The sequence below is a fragment of the Nerophis ophidion genome, linkage group LG16, assembly GCF_033978795.1.
Source record: "Nerophis ophidion isolate RoL-2023_Sa linkage group LG16, RoL_Noph_v1.0, whole genome shotgun sequence".
Taxonomy (NCBI): Eukaryota; Metazoa; Chordata; class Actinopteri; order Syngnathiformes; family Syngnathidae; genus Nerophis; species Nerophis ophidion.
Window position 1 is genome coordinate 17,042,499 of NC_084626.1, and position 18,336 is coordinate 17,060,834.

General features: G+C 41.4%; 1 protein-coding gene across 1 annotated transcript in view; it reads right to left on the bottom strand.

Moving 5' to 3' along the window:
* The window catches only part of ptprt (protein tyrosine phosphatase receptor type T), a 489,779-nt gene that overhangs the window by 211,379 nt on the left and 260,064 nt on the right, over window positions 1-18,336 (bottom strand). The window contains exons 15-16 of the mRNA XM_061874425.1: window positions 11,729-11,765; window positions 6,174-6,230 (exon numbers count right to left, since the gene is read on the bottom strand). Coding sequence (XP_061730409.1) covers window positions 6,174-6,230; window positions 11,729-11,765 — 94 coding nt within the window. The remainder of the gene's footprint in view (window positions 1-6,173; window positions 6,231-11,728; window positions 11,766-18,336) is intronic.

Genomic DNA, 18,336 nt, shown 5'->3' on the forward strand with positions numbered 1-18,336 from the left:
AGTTGGCACGTTATGTAATTCGTAAATAAAAACAGAATACAATGATTTGCAAATTCTTTTCAACTTATATTCAATTGAATAGACTGCAAAGACAATATATTTAATTTTCCAATTGAGAAACTTATTATATATATTTTTTTGCAAGTAATTATTAACTTAGAATTTAATGGCAGCAAAAAAGTTGGCCCAGGGGCATTTTTACCACTGTGTTACATGGCTTTTCCTTTTAACAACACTCAGTAAACGTTTGGGAACTGAGGAGACCAATTTTTGAAGCTTTTCAGGTGGAATTATTTCTCATTCTTGCTTGATGTACAGCTTAAGTTAGATACAGCTTAAGAAAGATGAAACATTTGGCAGAAATACCGGACATTTCAGCAAACTTTATGGCTGGCTCACATCGTGGTCACTCCGTGATCACGTACGACCGCCAGACACTTCTGGATGTGGACATATTGGGCCATTTTGGACTGATAGACGCGTGCTTGCTAGACCTGCTAACTAGCACGGGAATACTTCGGCGGCTACATCCAGCGGCCTGTGAAGCAGGGGAGTATAGTAGCAGCGTGGGCCGTCTACGGAGCAGACGCCAGCGGTGTGATCGGAAACGCGGATGCCGAGCGGGGCTAAAAACAAAGCAGAAGGCTAATCCCCACAGAACACCATTTCCCTCCATCCTGAAGCCGGATTTAAATGGAAGATGTGAGACTACTGGTCTAGGTAAGGAGTCAGTTAAATTAGAACAAGTTTTTTCTGCTTTGATTGTTTCAGAGTTGGACATGCGTTCTTCTGAGGTGGCAAACTATGATGCGTTCAGTTTATCAAAGCGACAAACAAACAATCGGAAAATTCCCGTTGTACCAATTCCTAGATATGGTCGTAATTATACTAAATGCACTGGGCATAATAAACACAAGATTATTAATATTGCTACTACGGATAATTTGATCAAAAATTCCCTAAAACAGCCCACTACCTATAGTATAGGTTTTTTAAACATAAGATCATTGTCTGCCAAAACGTTAGTTAATGATATCATCAGAGACAACAATCTTAACATCATCGGTCTCAGCGAAACCTGGCTTAAACCAAACGACTTTTTTGCGCTAAATGAGGTATCTCCTCCTAACTTAACACATGCGCATATTGCCCGTCCCCTTAAAAGGGGTGGGGGGGTCGCACTAATATACAACGAACACTTTAACCTTAGTCCTAACATAAATAATAAATATAAATCGTTTGAGGTGCTTACTATGAGGTCTGTCACACCGCTGCCTCTACACCTGGCTGTTATCTACCGTCCCCCAGGGCCCTATTCGGACTTTATCAATGAATTCTCAGAGTTCGTTGCTGATCTAGTCACGCACGCCGATAATATAATCATAATGGGGGACTTTAATATCCATATGAATACCCCATCGGACCCACCGTGCGTTGCGCTCAAGACTAGAATTGATAGCTGTGGTCTTACACAAATAATAAATGAACCCACGCATCGCAACGGTAATACGATAGACTTAGTGCTTGTCAGGGGTATCACCGTTTCCAAAGTTACGATACTCCCGTATACTAAAGTATTGTCCGATCATTACCTTATAAAATTCAAGGTTCAGACGCATGTTCGTCAAACTAATAATAATAATAACTGCTATAGCAGCCGCAACATTAATACGGCCACAACAACAACTCTTGCTGACCTACTGCCCTCGGTAATGGCACCATTCCCAAAGTATGTGGGCTCTATTGATAACCTCACTAACAACTTTAACGACGCCCTGCGCGAAACCATTGATAACATAGCACCGCTAAAGTTAAAAAAGGCTCCAAAAAAGCGTACCCCATGGTTTACAGAAGAAAGTAGAGCTCAGAAATTATTATGTAGAAAGCTGGAACGCAAATGGCGCACGACTAAACTTGAGGTGCACCATCAAGCATGGAGTGATAGTTTGATAACTTATAAACGCATGCTTACCTTAGCTAAAGCTAAATATTACTCAAATCTCATCCACCATAATAAAAACGATCCTAAATTTTTGTTTAGTACGGTAGCATCGCTAACCCAACAAGGGACCCCTTCCAGTAGCTCCACCCACTCAGCTGATGACTTTATGCAATTCTTTAGTAAGAAAATTGAAGTCAATAGAAAGGAGATAAAAGACAATGCGTCCCAGCTACAACTGGGTTCTGTTAACACTGATACGATTGTATATACAGCGGACACTGACCTCCAAAATAGTTTCTCTCGATTTGAGGAAATAACATTAGAGGAATTGTTACAACGTGTAAATGGAATAAAACAAACAACATGTTTACTTGACCCTCTTCCTGGGAAACTGATCAAGGAGCTCTTTGTATTATTATGTCCATCAGTGCTAAATATTATAAACTTATCACTTTCCTCGGGCACTGTTCCCCTAGCATTCAAAAAAGCGGTTATTCATCCTCTTCTTAAAAGACTTAACCGCGATCCTGACCTCATGGTAAACTACCGACCGGTGTCTCACCTTCCCTTTATTTAAAAACTCCTCGAAAAAATTGTTGCGGAGCAGTTAAATGAACACTTAGCGTCTAACAATCTATGTGAAACATTTCAATCCGGTTTCAGGGCAAATCACTCTACGGAGAAAGCCCTCGCAAAAATGACTAATGATCTACTGCTAACGATGGATTCTAATGCGTCATCTGTGTTGCTGCTCCTCGACCTTAGCGCTGCTTTCGATACCGTCGATCAGAATATTTTATTAGAACGTATCAAAACACGAACTGGTATGTCAGACTTAGCCTATCTTGGTTTAACTCTTATCTTACTGATAGGATGCAATGCGTCTCCCATAACAATGTGACCTCGGACTACGTTAAGGTAACGTGTGGAGTTCCCCAGGGTTCGGTCCTTGGCCCTGCACTCTTCAGCATCTACATGCTGCCGCTAGGTGACATCATACACAAATACGGTGTTAGCTTTCACTGTTATGCCGATGACACCCAACTCTACATGCCCCTAAAGCTGACCAACACGCCGTATTGTAGTCAGCTGGAGGCGTGTCTTAATGAAATTAAACAATGGATGTCCACTAACTTTTTGCAACTCAACGCCCAAAAAACGGAAATGCTGATTATCGGTCCTGCTAGACACCGACCTCTATTTAGTAATACAACTCTAACATTTGACAACCAAACAATTAAACAAGGCGACACGGTAAAGAATCTGGGTATTATCTTTGACCCAACTCTCTCCTTTGAGTCACACATTAAAAGCGTTACTAAAATGGCCTTCTTTCATCTCCGTAATATCGCTAAAATTCGCTCCATTTTGTCCACTAAAGACGCTGAGATCATTATTCATGCGTTCATTACGTCTCGCCTCGATTACTGTAACGTATTATTTTCGGGTCTCCCCATGTCTAGCATTAAAAGATTACAGTTGGTACAAAATGCGGCTGCTAGACTTTTGACAAGAACAAGAAAGTTTGATCACATTACGCCTGTACTGGCTCACCTGCACTGGCTTCCTGTGCACTTAAGATGTGACTTTAAGGTTTTACTACTTACTTATAAAATACTACACGGTCTACCTCCATCCTGTCTTGCCGATTGTATTGTACCATATGTCCCGGCAAGAAATTTGCGTTCAAAGGACTCCGGCTTATTAGTGATTCCCAAAGCCCAAAAAAAGTCTGCGGGCTATAGAGCGTTTTCCGTTCGGGCTCTAGTACTCTGGAATGCCCTCCCGGTAACAGTTCGAGATGCCACCTCAGTAGAAGCATTTAAGTCTCACCTTAAAACTCATTTGTATACTCTGGCCTTTAAATAGACTCCCTTTTTAGACCAGTTGATCTGCCGTTTCTTTTCTTTTTCTCCTATGTCCCACTCTCCCTTGTGGAGGGGGTCCGGTCCGATCCGGTGGCCATGTACTACTTGCCTGTGTATCGGCTGGGGACATCTATGCGCTGCTGATCCGCCTCCGCCTGGGATGGTTTCCTGCTGTCTCCGCTGTGAACGGGACTCTCGCTGCTGTGTTGGATCCGCTTTGAACTGGACTCTCGCGACTGTGTTGGATCCATTATGGATTGAACTTTCACAGTATCATGTTAGACCCGCTCGACATCCATTGCTTTCCTCCTCTCCAAGGTTCTCATAGTCATCATTGTCACCGACGTCCCACTGGGTGTGAGTTTTCCTTGCCCTTAAGTGGGCCTACCGAGGATGTCGTAGTGGTTCGTGTTGTGGTTTGTGCAGCCCTTTGAGACACTAGTGATTTAGGGCTATATAAGTAAACATTGATTGATTGATTGATTGATTGATTAAGTTGTTCAACAGTCATGGATCTCTGTTGTGGTATTTTAGGCTTCATAGTCCGCCACACATTTTTAATGGGAGACAGGTCTGGACTACAAGCAGACCAGTCTTGCACCCGCACTCTTTTACTATGAAGCCACACTGTTGTAACATGTGGCTTGGTATTGTCTTGCTGAAATAAGCAGGGCCGTCCATGATAATGTTGCTTGGACGGCAACATATGTTGCTCCAAAACCTGTATGTACCTTCCAGCATTAATGGTGCCTTCACAGATGTGTAAGTTACCCATGCCTTGGGCACTAATACACCCCCATAGATGCTGGCTTTTGAACTTTGCGCCTATAACAATCCGGATGGTTCTTTTCCTCTTTGTTTTGGAGGACACAACTTCCACAGTTTCCAAAAATCATTTGAAATGTGGACTCATCACATCACAGAACACTTTTCCATTTTGCATCAGTCCATCTTGGATGAGCTCGGGCCCAGTGAAGACAGCTGTGTTTCTGAGTGTCGTTGATAAATGGCTTTTGCTTTGCATGGTCGAGTTTTAACTTGCACTGACAGATGTAGCGACAAACTGTAGCAACTGACAATGGTTTCTGAAGTGTTCCTGAGCCCATGTGGTAATATCCTTTACACACTGATGTTGGTTTTTTGATGCAGTACCGCCTAAGGAATCGAAGGTCACGGGCTTAGCCGCTTACGTGCAGGGATTTCTCCAGATTCTCTGAAAGTTTTGAAGATATGATGGACCGTAGATGGTAAAATCACTGAATTCCTTGCAATAGCTCGTTGAGAAATGTTGTTCTTAAAGTGTCGGACAATTTTCTCACGCATTTGTTCACAAAGTGATGACCCTCGCCCCATCCTTGTTTGTGAATGACTGAGCATTTCATGTAAGCTGTTTTTATACCCAATCATGGCACCCACCTGTTCCCAATTAGCATGTTCAAAGTTAAAAGTTAAAGTACCAATGATTGTCACGCACATACTAGATGTGGCAAAATTATTCTCTGCATTTGACCCATCACCTTTGATTACCCCCTAGGAGGTGAGGGGAGCAGTGGGCAGCAGCTGTGCCGCGCCCGGGAATCATTTATGGTGATTTAACCCACAATTCCAACCCTTAATGCTGAGTGCCAAGCAGGGAGGTAATGGGTCCCATTTGTTTATAGTCTTTGGTATGACTCGGCCGGGATTTGAATTCACGACCTACCGATCTCAGGGCGGACACTCTAACCACTAGGCCACTGAGTTGGTTCCTGAGCGATGTTCCTCAACTTTCTCAGTCATTTTTGCCACTTGTGCTAGCTTTTTTGAAACATGTTGCAGGCTTCCAATTTCAAATGAGCTAATATTTGCAAAAAATAACAAACTTTTCCAGTACAAACGTTAAGTATCTTGTCATTGCAGTCTATTGAATTTCACTGGTTTTGGGGTTTGTACAATAAAGAGCTGCAGCCCAACTGCATTGTATCAAACTTTGTAGTGTGTGTGTGTATGTGTGTGTGTGTGTGTGTGTGTGTGTGTGTGTGTGTGTGTGTGTGTGTGTGTGTGTGTGTGTGTGTGCGTGTGTGTGCGTGTGTGTGTGTGCATGTGTGTGTGCATGCCCAAACACAGTCAGCCACAGTGAAAGCAGACAAGCAAACAAATGCGGCAAAAATGACGATGAGAAGGAAGGACGACAACAAAAAAAACATCCATTACACAAAAAAAGTCCATCAACATAAAGATGTGGGAGGGGACAAGTTGGTTGAGTGGGGGTCGGAGGGGAGGGTATTACGTTCGTGACCACCAAAAATGAGTGAGGGTTTGTGTCGTGTTCACTGTGATGACACGGGGGGAAGCAAATATTCTGCCTGTAAAGCAATAATCACCTTCGCTTGGGATGACTAGAATGTACGGCGTGGTTATTTGTCCCCTACCTATCACCACTAAGGCCCAGTGCCACACGTCCCCGCCGGCCAGCATGAGAGGGACAGGCAGGAGAGAGAAAAAAACAAAACAACAACAACAACAAAAAAAGGACAGAAGAAAGAATAGTCTAAGCAAAAAGGGTTGCATCAAGCTTCATTGTGTGTTCTGGAGGAGAGAAGCGCTTACAGGTCATTACAGGACATTGAGATCAACAAACATGGCCAAAATGAGCTACCAGAAAAAAAAAGCCCCAGAAAGATGCGTTTGAGGTCAGCATGTTAAGTTCTGGGGGGGTGTGTGATGCAAATGTGGTGAAGACTGGGGTCTGATCCATGTCAGCCTAGGCTGGAGGCTTGGAAAACAACATTTTTACAGGAATAAAGGAAGGGATAACACAAAATAAAAGAATAAATAAAGCAAAATAGAAGAATGAAATAAGAAATAAGGCAAAATAAAAGAAGACATAAAGCATGGACAAAGATGATGGACGAGGAACTAATAACTTTGTGGCTTGTTGCCCAACACTTGTTTACGGATCATTGAAGCTATTAAACGTGCTGTGACTTCTCGAATGGAATACTTTAGTACACTTCCGAGTGTGCCAATTTTTCTAGTCTAGTTATCGTGCATTTCCCAGAAATTACAATTGTTATATTTTCCCTCCTTCTTCTTCTTTTCGGCTGTTTTTTAATGGTGAATCGCAACCACTCGGCAGATTAAAATATTAGTTCCTTTCAATTTCTCAAACAAAAGTCAACTTGTTAGGAATGTTTTCTGCTCTCTACTTCAAATGAGCTTTTTGTTTGGTAGTCCTCACCTTCAGCTATGTTGCCGATATAGTGACTATTGAGGATGGTAAGTACCCATCAATGCACGCTCACCAGATTGACCGTCAGAGAACACACTTATGCACTCAAAAGACTGAGTGTAAGTACAAAAGTATGCCAATTAAAACACATAACAGGTCTAAGGTAGCACAATGCATTTTAAGTTAAGATATAATAAAATGAACATTTTATACCACGATTATTGTCACCAAAATGCATCATGGTGCTCATTATCACCATATTGTTAAATGTGCTCAAAAAGTACTAATAACTGGACTGAAACTTTTATTTTTATTTTTTAACATTACAATAAATTAATAAAAATACACACATCATATTTTCCTTGGCAGAAGATCAATGTTATATTGTTTGGCGTCTTAGGAGCCATAGATTGTTATTTTACCGTTTAATAATACATTTTAATGGGCAGAGACATTAATGGGTCTTGCATTCACTTAAGCCAGTTAGCAAATAGCACACTATCTTGCTTCTCCAGGACATAAACAGAATCACCAGTCGGTGAGTTTAAATCATGATCATTTTTATTTAATGTCAGGAGTTTTGTTGTGATTTATCATTAATATCACTGCAACAGACTAACTGATGTGCAATACTTTTAACAGAAAATACAATGCTTTATTCAAATTAGTGTGTAAAGATTGTAACTTTTTACCACAAAACTCCTCCTAATGACATAGAGTCTAAATCACTCATGAAAAACAAAACAAAAAAACATGTCGCTGTCTATGTATTTTAGTGAAGTAATTGGAGCTTAGCACTGCTACTTGGCACCATACTGTAAATACTATTTAAACGGCAGACATTCATCCATGAAAAGTTATGGAGAAACTGCTGATGGTGTGTTTGACGGACAAACAACTCGAGGGCGATACCGTGGAAGTCCACTCTCTAAGGTAAAATACAGTACATTATTGGTACATAACTGCATACAACTATTGTTGTTGTTTATTTTTCATTCTGTTGCATTATTTTTAAACATTATGTTTTTTTATCTAAAAAAATATTTCTCTTTTTGGAAGGCATACCATATTTTAAAATGTTGCTGTTTTGAGAGGTTAAGCATGGATTATATAGATTTAAATCAATGTAAATGGGCAATGTTGATTTGAGACAGGAGTATTTAGTGGACCCCAACTTAAACAAGTTGAAAAACTTATTCGGGTGTTACCATTTAGTGGTCAATTGTACGGAATATGTACTGAACTGTGCAATCTACTGATAAAAGTATCAATCAATTAATCAATCAAAGAGTCATGAGCTAAGTCATATAAACAATTAAACTTGTAAGATGAGGTACTACCGTATTATAGAAGTATTTGAATGACTATGTTGTTCAACTTGCATGTCAGAATATTAAGTAAAGATAAAAAGGCTTTGTTTTTAAACGAGGACGTCTTACACCGTTTTGGCAACGGTACCGGTGGTCCACAACCAACCAGTACGAGTCCGTGACGCATTTGTTACCAGGCCGCACAGAAACATTAATTTATAAACATTAATTTATAAACTACAGCATTTTCTCCTACTTAACATTCGCCTGTCCCACTAAACTCACCAATAAGCTTGTTACAATATGCATATTACAACTCCTTTGTTATAGTATAAAATGTTAATGTGCCAGATTGTAGCCAGAGGTTAATTTTCTTCTGCAGTGCCCTGCAGGGTTATTGTATATAGCAGGGGTTCTTAACCTTTTTGACCTCGGCACCCAACTTTTCCACTACAGAGGAGCCCGGGGCCCACTCCAATATTAACACCAAATTAATAATTTTACTCTTGATTTTGATCATATTCAACAATTATATCTAACCTACTTACTGTTCACTACCTTGTCCAATGGTATACAAGCATGGGTTGATCAAAACAATTATATTATTAATTTAACAAATAAACCTCAGGCTTAGGTCAGGCTAATTTGAAAAAGAAGCACTAACCAAATAAATAATACATTTACATAAAATATGTACTATGTTGTGCTAAAATAAATAAACTAAATTAGTAATAGTTTATTTAAACTACTAGGCCAAGAGACCTGCTCAGTGGTTAGTGGTTAGAGTGTCCTCCCTGAGATCAGTAGGATGTTAGTTCAAACCCTGGCCGAGTCATACCAAAGACTATAAAAATGGGACCCGTTACCTCCCCTGCTTGGCACTCAGCATCAAGGGTTGGAATTGGGGGTTAAATCACCAAAATGATCACCGGGCGGGGCCACCGTTTCTGCCCACATCTCTCCTCACCTCCCAGGGGGTGGAACAAGGGGATGGGTCAAATGCAGAGGAAACATTTCACCACACCTAGTGTGTGTGTGACAATCATTGGTACCTTAACTTTAACTTTATTGAATATGTTTCTGAACTAAACCGTCAATAAAATATAAGTGCAAATAAAAATATAGCTTCACCACAGTAGTCATAATTCTGGCGCTTTAGAAATGTCTCTATGACATTAGCGTCAGACTTCTATTTGTTACATATTTGGGATCAATAAAGTACTTTCTATTCTATTCTATATTGTCATTACTGCCACAAGTGGTGGAAAAGTGTTTATAACTGAGTACCGCTGCTGCCTATATGGACCACAGCTGAAAAACACATATATTACATTTTACAAAACTGGGCCCCAGCTCTATGTCTAAGAAACACTGGTTTATGGTATATGCCATTAACGTGCCATCTCTTCGCAAAGAAACATGCCAAAAGCTCCCACTACTACAGTGTTATAGTGAGTTAATTTTTAATGCTTGTTTTTTTTTGCTGTTTTTATCTTCCAGACGTGGGAAGTGCAAATAATGCATACGTTAAACTGATCCCAGGTGGAAAAAAGGTTGGGGAACCCTAAGTTAGACAATACCCATCCCTACTCTTATGGCGTTTTCATTGTGCATGGGAAAAGGTGTATGAATTTAGGTTTACAATTTTTCAGTCGTACCTAAAGTTGTGTCCAGTGGGCGATACTGTTTAAGGTGGGGGTCAGCAACCCACGGCTCAAGAGTCATATGTGGCTCTTGAGCGGCGCCCTGGTGGCTCAAAAATGTATGGAAACGGGGTGAAAAATATATTTTTTCGTTGTACAATGGTTTCTGTGGGAGGACAAACATGACACAAACATTCCTAATTGTTAAAAAGCCCACTGCGTAATATGTTTTTGTGTATGCTTCACTGATGAGAATATTTGACGAGCGCGATTTTGTCCTACTAATTTCAGTGGCCCTTGAACTCACCGTTATGTGGACTTTGACTCGACAGTTTGTTTACATGTATAACTTTCTCCGACGCTGCCACAGAAAGACTTGTTTTATGGCACTCCTTCTTTGTCTCATTTGGTCCTCCAAGGTTTTATACTGTAAAGTGCTTTGTTGATGTTATTGACTTGTTATGGCGTGCTAATATTCTCTGTGTAGTTAGTTTATGTTTCCATGTTTCATGACACATTATTTGTATGTAATGTTGTTCCAGACCCCAGCAAACGTTAGCCAGCTAGCAAAAATGGTAATAAATCCAATAGAAGAAGGCGGACTATAGTTTCCTTTAATTTGGAAACAAGCATGTATACTTTTGGTCATTCTAAGACAGTAATTTCCAGGAGTTATCTCACCCTTTGAGAAGTTTTACTAAAGCTTTTTAATGTTGTAAAAATGTATAGAATAAATATTACATTTCAACATTTCTGTCAATGAAGATTTGTGTCAGCCTGCGACACAGAGTCATTTTGATAGTAGGCTAATATAGCTAATTAGCCACTTACATCAGTGGTCCCCAACCACCGAGCCGTGGCCCGATTGGTACCGGGCCGCAGAATAATTTTTTATTAATTAAAAAAAAAAAAAAAAAAAAATGTTTTAATTAAATCAACATAAAAAACACAATATACACTTACAATTAGTGCACCAACCACAAAAACCTCCCTTTTTCATGACAAGAACGTCCCTTTTTCATGACAAAGAAAAAAAAATAAATTAAAAAAAAGGACATCCCCCAACCCCCCCACCCGGGCCGCGGGACAAATTATTAAGCGTTGACCGGTCCGCGGATACAAAAAGGTTGGGGACCACTGACTTACATCATATGTTGCCATCATTATAACACTTATACAAGTCTTTTAATTGTTTGCGGCTCCAGACAGGTGCCTTTTTTTCTATATTTGGTCCAATATGGCTCTTTTAACATTTTGGGTTGCCGACCCCTGGTTTAAGGAATTAAATCGGACTGGCCTTTAAATATGGTTCGTTCCGCACAAGTAGTGCCTGGACCATGGTCCAAACATCCCCTGACGTCACAGCAGTGAGTCTCTCTTCAGCATTCTCGCGTACTTGAAGAGCGCCACAAAGTTAAAAGTGCTGCACGCGCATGCTGCATGGACACACTGCACACCTCCACTCCAAAAAACACAAAATTATGATGTGAAGAATGAAGAACATCAAGAGCTAGGTGGATGTCGACGCACGTTTCAAAACGTCAATGAGATGTTTCAGGGAAGCTGACGACGTTCAGCGATGACGTAACAATGCTGAGTTGTGAAATCATGCGGGACATCGTGAAAGGGAGGTTAGGATGGGTGTGTGTTGAGTGTGTGCGGTTGATTTAACGCCTTAGTCTCACTAGCATTAGAATTTACGCCGCCACATAAACAACTACATCAGTGTTGTGTGAGTGGAGACCTGCTCATACCTTTGTTAGCCAGACGCACGCAGTTGATTTTGGTTTCCTGCAAGGAAAGGAGACAAGAGAGAGCATTTAGGCCACATGGTGGGAAGGCGACCACTGACTGATGCAAGCAATCCCACTGCAGAGCAGATCTAAATTCATTCATGTCCAAGTAGGGTTGTACGGTATACCGGCATTAGTATAGTACCGCAATACTAATGAATCATATTCTGTACTATACCCAATTACTAGTTGTGTCCTGGGCCCCCAAATGACTAGTTTCGCCCATGACTCTTTTATTCTTGATGTTTCCGTCTCACTCGCCGGCTGGTGAACGCCACTTTTACTGTAAAAATAAATAAATCTTTGTTCATTCTCTTGCCATTAGCGCGCAAAAACCTGGAAACTCAATTTCACCACGCTGTGTTGAAAGTGGAACGCCTCCCGTGCACAGTTAACAGTACAAGCCGACGAGTACATTTGCATAGCGTAGATGTTAAAAGGAAAACTTCACACGGTTCAGGCGGAATTCATTGAGGAGACAAACGCTTTTGCAGCGCCCGAATTGTCAGGGACGCAACAGCTGCTCGCTTTTGTCCTCGAGAAGAAAACGCATTCAAGACGGGAGATGGCGAGCTTGAACATCGAGGAGGAGCACCCAAGGGTCAACGAGTGGCAACATCCACTCTGGACCTGCTTGTGCTGCCGGAGATTTACTGTTGACAAAGACCCACTGGATACAGCATTAGGTACATCATCTAATTGGCTCAAATACAGTAAAGCCCTTGTTTATCGCTGTTAATTGGTTCCCGGACTGATTGTCATAAATTATTTTCCGTAAATGTATTATTTTAAAAGTTGGAGCATTAAAAAAAAAAAAAAAAAACAGTTTACGACCTTCTAAATCCGGTTTTTAACATTACGAAATAACACCCACATATTCTATGTACATATACATATAAATATATGTATGTATGCATACATACATATATATATATATAAATATATATAAAAAACATAAAATAAAATAAAATAAAAATAAAAAAATATATATATATATAATATACATATATATTATATATATATATATATATATATATATATATATATATATATATATATATATATATATATATCCATCCATCCATCCATCATCTTCAGCTTATCCGAGGTCGGGTCGCGGGGGCAGCAGCCTAAGCAGTGAAGCCCAGACTTCCCTCTCCCCAGCCACTTCGTCTAGCTCTTCCCAGGGGATCCTGAGGCGTTCCCAGGCCAGCCGGGAGACATAGTCTTCCCAACGTGTCCTGGGTCTTCCCCGTGGCCTTTTACCGGTTGGACGCGCCGTAAACATCTCCCTCGGGAGGCATTCGGGTGGCATCCTGACCAGATGCCCGAGCCACCTTATCTGGCTCCTCTCGATGTGGAGGAGCAGCGGCTTTACTTTGAGCTCCCCTCGGATGGCAGAGCTTCTCACCCTATCTATATGGGAGAGCCACGCCACCCGGCGGAGGAAACTCATTTCGGCCGCTTGTACCCGTGATCTTATTCTTTCGGTCATTACCCAAAGCTCATGACCATAGGTGAGGATGGAAACATAGATCGACCGGTAAATTGAGAGCTTTGCCTTCCGGCTCAGCTCCTTCTTCACCACAACGGATCAGTACAACGTCCGCATTACTGAAGACGCCGCACCGATCCGCCTGTCGATCTCACGATCCACTCTTCCCCCACTCGTGAACAATATATATATATATATATATATATATATATATATATATATATATATATATATGTCTTAATTGGATTATCCAGAGAATAGTGCTCGATACCGTGGTAGAGCGCAATATGTATGCGTGGGAAAAAATCACAAGACTACTTCATCTCTACAGAACTGTTTCATGAGGGGTGTTATAAATATATATATATGTATGTGTGGGAAAAATCACACACATATATATATATATATATATATATATATATATATATATATATATATATATATATATATATATATGTATATATATATGCATATATATATATATATATATATATATATATATATATATATATATATATACATATATATATATTCATACATATACATATGTATGAGGAAGGGTAAAGTATCCGAACACTTTCGCTTCAGTCTGGCAGACATCCAAATTCCATCTGTGTCAGAAAAGCCAGTGAAGAGTCTGGGCAAGCTCTTCACTGGTGATCTGAAGGATTCCGCTGCACGGCAAGCTACCAGCGATAACCTCAACATGTGGCTCTCAGCGGTGGACAAGTCGGGACTTCCAGGGAAGTTCAAAGCCTGGATATATCAGCATGGCATCCTGCCTCGTATCCTCTGGCCGCTGCTGATGTACGAATTCCCAATGACCATCGTGGAGGGATTCGAGAGGAAGATCAGCTCGTCCCTGCGCAGGTGGCTGGGTCTGCCACGGAGCCTAAGCAGCATTGCTTTGTTTGGGCACAACACCAAGCTGCAGCTTCCTTTCAGTAGTCTGGCAGAGGAGTTCAAGGTTTCCAGGGCCAGAGAAGTCCTGCTCTACAGAGATTCTGCTGATGGGAAAGTATCGTCAGCAGGTGTGGAGGTCAGAACAGGAAGGAAGTGGCGTGCCCAGGATGCAGTGGAGCGGGCAGAGGCGAGGTTGCGGCACAGCACCGTGGTGGGAACCGTAGCTACTGGTCGGGCTGGGCTGGGTAGTAACACCAAACCAAGCTACAGCAGAGCCAGAGGAAAGGAAAGGAGAAAGTTGGTCCAAGAGGAGGTTCGCGCCGAGGTGGAAGAGGCTCGCTTCAGCAGAGTGGTGGGAATGAGCAAGCAGGGGGCCTGGACCAAGTGGGAGCACATAGCTGGTCGCAAGATCACCTGGACCGAACTCTGGAAAGCGGAGCCACACCAGTTTAAGTTCTTGGTCCAGTCAGTTTATGATGTCCTCCCAAGTCCGGCTAACTTATTTACCTGGGGCCTGGTAGACTCACCTGTGTGCCAGCTCTGTCAGAAAAGAGGATCATTACAACACATCCTCAGCTGTTGCTCAAAGGCATTGGGAGATGGCAGGTACCGGTGGTGCCACGACCAGGTCCTGCAGGCAATAGCAGACACTATCTGCACTGGCATCAACACCAGTAAGCGGCAACACCCAACTAAGTGCACAATTGCCTTTGTCCGAGCAGGAGAGAACCTCAACCCTCCAAGAAGACCCAGGGTGGCCTGCTAACAACAGCAAGGGACTGGCAGCTCTTGGTTGATCTAGGAAGGCAGTTGCGATTCCCAGACATCATTGCAACCACAAGACTACGGCCAGACATGGTATTGATGTCTGGAACCAGCAAGCAGGTGGTGCTCCTTGAGCTAACTGTCCCCTGGGAGGACAGAATGGAGGAAGCTCAGGAAAGGAAGAGGGCGAAATATGCAGATCTTGTGGCTGACTGCCGGAGGAACGGGTGGAAGGCCCGCTGCGAGCCTATTGAGGTGGGCTGCAGGGGTTTTGCAGGCAAGTCCTTACACCGTGTCCTGGGGCTCCTTGGAATTTGTGGACTGCACAGGCGAAGAGCCATAAAAAACATCTTGGAAGCGTCTGAAAAGGCTTCACGTTGGCTCTGGTTGAGGAGGGGGGACGCGTGGCGTAGTGCGCTACCTGGACACAAGTCGAGGGACTGATCATCCTCGGCTGGGTCGCCCGGGTGAGGGTGTCTGATTAAGACCCGAAACACCCTATGACCCCGGGAGAATCACTGATGATGTGTCCAGGTTGCACCATGCGGTGTATTATAGTACTATATTTATATATATATACATATATATATATATATTCATACTTATACATATATATATATATATATATATATATATATATATATATTTATGTATGTATATATATATATGTATATATATATATAAATATATATATATATATATACATATATATATATATATATATATATATATATAAAATATATATATATATATATATACAGTATATATATATATATATATATGATAAAAATGCTAAATTTTGAGCAACACTGTTAGAGAGTAATTCATTCAACAATAGTTGTACTATTGTTAAGATATAAATACTTCAGAGTAGGGCTATAACGATTAGTTAACATAGTTGATACGACCAATCATAACAATTCATCGACAAAGATTTGTTTTTGTCGACAATTTGCCTTAAAAAAATAATAATCGATAGACAGCCAGGTATGTTCATGTTTACACTTGTATTCCTTTAGGTAAAAAAATGAGGTTAGATAAGTGTAACAGTACTGAATAAAATACTTTTTGCATTGAATGTTATGTTTACAGGACATCTTACTCATTAAGTGTGTTGATTTAATTTTATACTTTAGACTTAGACTTCCTTTTATTGTCATTCAAATTTGAAGTTTACGCTACAGATACGAACGAACTGTTGTTGCATTAGCTCGTTGTCGTGCACAATAAAAGAGCAATAAGTTGCAGATATAAATAAGTAGATTACTGTACAGATAAATATATTGCACTTATTGCATATACATCCATGTTTATGGATGTATGTTTGTGTAGGGTTGGGCGATGTGGACGAAAAAGTATATCTCAATATATTTTTACTTGAACTCAATATTCGATAAATATCTCAATATAATTATCGGTGAAAGTATACACATAAAGATATTCATTTTTGAGTGAGATTCACTGAAATTGAAGTGAATGACAACTGTACTGTAAACAGGCATTGGCACTTTTATTAACCCATTAAGTCAAGATGGGTATTGACAGCACAGAAAAGAAACAGTTTACCGTAAGTAGCACAGAATTACATAACATAAATAAAATAGAAAAATACTACTTCTACGTAAAATAAACAACATAGCTGTGCAAATAATACAAAAATGTATCAAACTCAGATGAAAAAAATTAATTTGCAGGCAGGCACTTTTTAATTCCCTTCCTGGTTCGATGACCCGCCCAATCTTGCCTTTGATTGGCCTCTCTCTTACCAATCGTGACTCATCATAGTAAACAATCAACCAATCATGGATGTTCTTATATGTGCAAGCACGTCTTGAAAGGAGGAAGGGGAGGGGTTTAGTAGCCCATGGAAGGGGAGCGGGGGAGAACAAGGAACACAATGAATAATCAGCGTTTGGTCATTTTAATGTTGTCATGATCCGTGGTCTGGATCATGTTTAATTTAGTTATGTTCTGTTAGTTTTGGACTAGTTTTTTTTGCTACTTTTTTGTTTTGGTTACCATAAATGGTAAATGGTAAATGGGTTGTACTTGTATAGCACTTTTCTACCTTCAAGCTTTGACACTACTTCCACATTCACCCATTCACACACACATTCACACACTGATGGAGGGAGCTGCCATGCAAGGCGCTAACCAGCACCCATCAGGAGCAAGGGTGAAGTGTCTTGCTCAAAGACACAACGGACGTGACGAGGTTGGTACCAGGTGGGGATTGAACCAGGAACCCTCGGGTTGCACACGGCCAGGCTGTCCTAATTGGTTATACCTGCCTCTGATTAGTGTTCGGCATGTTCACCTGCTGTTAACAATACTAATGAGAGAGCTATTTATTCACGTTGCTCGCCACACTCGGTCTGGCTTCATTGTTTGCTGTATGCAACAAGTTACGTTGGTTTATTCCGGTTCTCGATTCTTGATTCCTGTGCCAAGTTGTTGCCTTAGCTTCCCGTGCGTCGGCACACTTTTCTTTTGTTAGTTTCCTGAATTTTGGTATTGTGTATGATTTATGGATTAAATAGAAAAATTCTACCTTCACGCGTTCGTCCAGTGAGCTGATACCCCCCTCGTGACAAACGTGAAATAAATTATATCGATATTATTATGTTTTATCTTACAAACTCGATATATCGCCCAACCCTAACTCTATGGAATAATGTAGGACCATCTCTTTCTTGGAGAAGGCATTCGACCGTGTCCCTCGGGAAGTCCTGTGGGGAGTGCTCTGAGAGTATGACGGTATCAGACTACCTTATTGTGGCGGTCCGCTCCCTGTATGATCAGTGTCAGAGCTTGGTCTGCATTGCCGGCAGTAAGTCGGACACGTTTCCAGTGAGGGTTGGACTCCGCCAAGTCTGTCCTTTGTCACCGATTCTGTTCATAACTTTTATGGACAAAATTTCTAGGCGCAGTCAAGGCGTTGAGGGGTTCCGGTTTGGTGGGCGCGGGATTAGGTCTCTGCTTTTTGCAGATGATGTGGTCCTGATGGCTTCATCTGGCCGGGATCTTCAGCTCTCACTGGATCGGTTCGCAGCCGAGTGTGAAGCGACCGGAATGAGAATCAGCACCTCCAAGTCCGAGTCCATGGTTCTCGCCCAGTAAAAGGGTGGAGTGCCATCTCCGGGTTGGGGAGGAGACCCTGCCCCAAGTGGAGGAGTTCAAGTACCTAGGAGTCTTGTTCACGAGTGAGGGAAGAGTGGATCGTGGGATCGAAAGGCGGATCGGTGCAGCGTCTTCAGTAATGCGGACGTTGTACCGATCCGTTGTGGTGAAGAAGGAGCTGAGCCGGAAGGCAAAGCTCTCAATTTACCAGTCGATCCACGTTCCCATCCTCACCTATGGTCATGAGCTTTGGGTCATGACCGAAAGGATAAAATCACGGGTACAA